The sequence below is a fragment of the Tupaia chinensis genome, unplaced genomic scaffold (genome assembly GCF_000334495.1).
Source record: "Tupaia chinensis unplaced genomic scaffold, TupChi_1.0 Scaffold000335_1, whole genome shotgun sequence".
In the NCBI taxonomy this organism is placed as follows: domain Eukaryota; kingdom Metazoa; phylum Chordata; class Mammalia; order Scandentia; family Tupaiidae; genus Tupaia; species Tupaia belangeri.
Window position 1 is genome coordinate 2,725,089 of NW_006159829.1, and position 2,184 is coordinate 2,727,272.

Here is a 2,184-nt window from a genome sequence, read left to right on the forward strand (position 1 = left end):
TTCATTAGTTTAATTTGACCAGAGAGAGACACGGGGGAGGTGGGAGTGAGAGAGCAAGGTGCCAGGTCTGGGACTCCAGCTGTTGTCAGCCACGTGGGCAAGCCTAGAGCCGCAACCACCATGCCATCTGCAGGTCACACGTATTTTTTCTATGCAAAAGAAGGTGTCAGGCCTTCCCCAGTGACCCAACAGGATAGTCACTCATTTCCGTTGTCAGTGCTGGCTACAGTGTTTATGTGAGCGGGTGCTTTCACCGGTTTAAAAACTTCAGACTGGGTGGCCTGGGAGGGGTGGGCGGGGCCTTCCTTGCCCACTTACTTAGCTCTGCTGTCCCCGGCCGGGTCTAATGAGAGTCCTGTGTTGCCAAAGGTTGGGAAAAGTGGAAACATTCCGGCAGGCACGACCGTGGACACGAAGATCACTCACCCGACCGAGTTTGACTTCTACCTGTGCAGTCACGCTGGCATCCAGGTGAGGCTGTGCCCTGACGGCTGGGCTGCACCCATGGGCCCACCCCACTGGCTCCTGCTCTCGCAAACTGGGTCATTGCTGGGAGGGAGGGAGGAAGTGTGGATGCCGTGTGCGCTAGGCCAGGCTTCAGCTGGGTGCTGGGCGGTGCGGAGGGCCCCTCGAGGGTGAGGACGCCGACCTCCGTGGTGAGCCGCCCAGCGACTCAGGCCCCCCCACGGGAGCACGGCCTCCTCTGCTCCTGAGAGTTGGCTGTGCTTGACCTCTGTGCTTTCGAACTTTCCTTCCCAGAGGGGTGCAAGTAAAACTTGAACAATTTTCTATGAACCGTGTACTTTCGGTTTTCTGCTGAAAATGTTGAAAATTCTACGCATTGATACCACCCAGGGTTAGAGGAGGGAGCTGGTGCCCATGTCCGTCAGGCATTGCCCATGAGCTGAGCATGCTTTTCCATCTTGAAGGTTATTTAAAGGACTGGAATCCCTTTCTGGGTAGGGGAGCTCAATTGTGCCGAGGGGCCAGCGGGCCTCTCTGCAGAGGGCACAGAGCAATCACCCTGGCTCCTGTGTGGCCCTCTCCCCTGGCCCTCCTGCTTATGGCCCCCCCCCTGGCCCTGCCCCTTCCCGAGGTACTCAGAGGGGAAGTGCTGTGGGTTGAGAAAGGACAGACACATAAGAGCAGGGACAAGCTGACCCAGCTCTCTCTTCTCTCTGCTGAAGGCCGCAGCCTGGCGTTCTGTGCTCATTCTTCATGGGGGTTATAGGGAGGCAGAGGCGCAAAGCCGCTCCTGGCCTCCTTGGGCTGACCTCAGGTTCCTTCTGTCTGTAAGGCCTAGTTTGGAGCTTTCGCATGCCCTGCAGCGATGGGGCAAAGACGTCTGTCTACTTTAAGGCATGCCCTGCTCCCACCCTCTAGGACCTCTTGGGCTCGTCCCTGAGTAAACTCTTCTCTGGTGCTTTCTTCCAGGAGCTGCTGGGGGAGCTTCCCCAGGAGCTTTTCCGGCAGTGCCGTGGCAGCCCCGGCGTCTGCAGTGTCCGTGGCAAAGCCACACGGACGGAACCTTCCTGTTCATGCTCTGTGACAGCTGCCCGTTAGATGCCAGGAGAGGGCTGCCAGAGAGCTGGCGGTGGCTCATCTGGGGACGAGAGCACCTGCCACCTGCTTGCTGTGGGGTCCCTGCACGGGGCCGGGCAGTGAGCAGGCAGCAGGACCTGGGTGCACAGGACAGGCGACAGAGTGACCTTCCTAGGGCTACCTCTGCAGCGTCAACTGCGTGAAGGCCCCGGGGGATTTCAGTGAAATCTTTCATTGAAAAGATTTCCAGTTGCAAAGCACACAAGGTGCATGAATAGCGCTGGCGCCCACACGCCCACCTCAGGAATGTCGTCCTGGATACAGCTTTCCCTGGAGACCTGCCCCCGGAGCTGCAGACCTGCTCTAGTGGCACAGTCCTCGGATGGCCCTCGAAATAGTGCTTTCTGTCTTGGTTTGGGTTGCCATTCCTGTGTGCACAACCCACTTTTTCCAGACCTGGGCGTGTGTAATGTGCGTGGTCCTGACGCGTTCATAATGACCATGTGACGTAAATAGCTGTCGTTCACCTTCTGCAGCATTTTCTTTTTAAGATCTTACAACGAGTCCAAATCTCTGTGCCTCTCCTTTGCTTTTAGGGGACAAGCAGGCCTTCCCACTATCACGTGCTGTGGGATGACAATC

General features: G+C 57.5%; 1 protein-coding gene across 1 annotated transcript in view; it reads left to right on the forward strand.

The window, feature by feature from the left end:
* Positions 1-2,184, forward strand: part of AGO2 (argonaute RISC catalytic component 2) — a 57,199-nt gene that overhangs the window by 53,395 nt on the left and 1,620 nt on the right. Inside the window, exon 17 of the mRNA XM_027773309.1 lies at positions 2,139-2,183. Coding sequence (XP_027629110.1) covers positions 2,139-2,183 — 45 coding nt within the window. The remainder of the gene's footprint in view (positions 1-2,138; position 2,184) is intronic.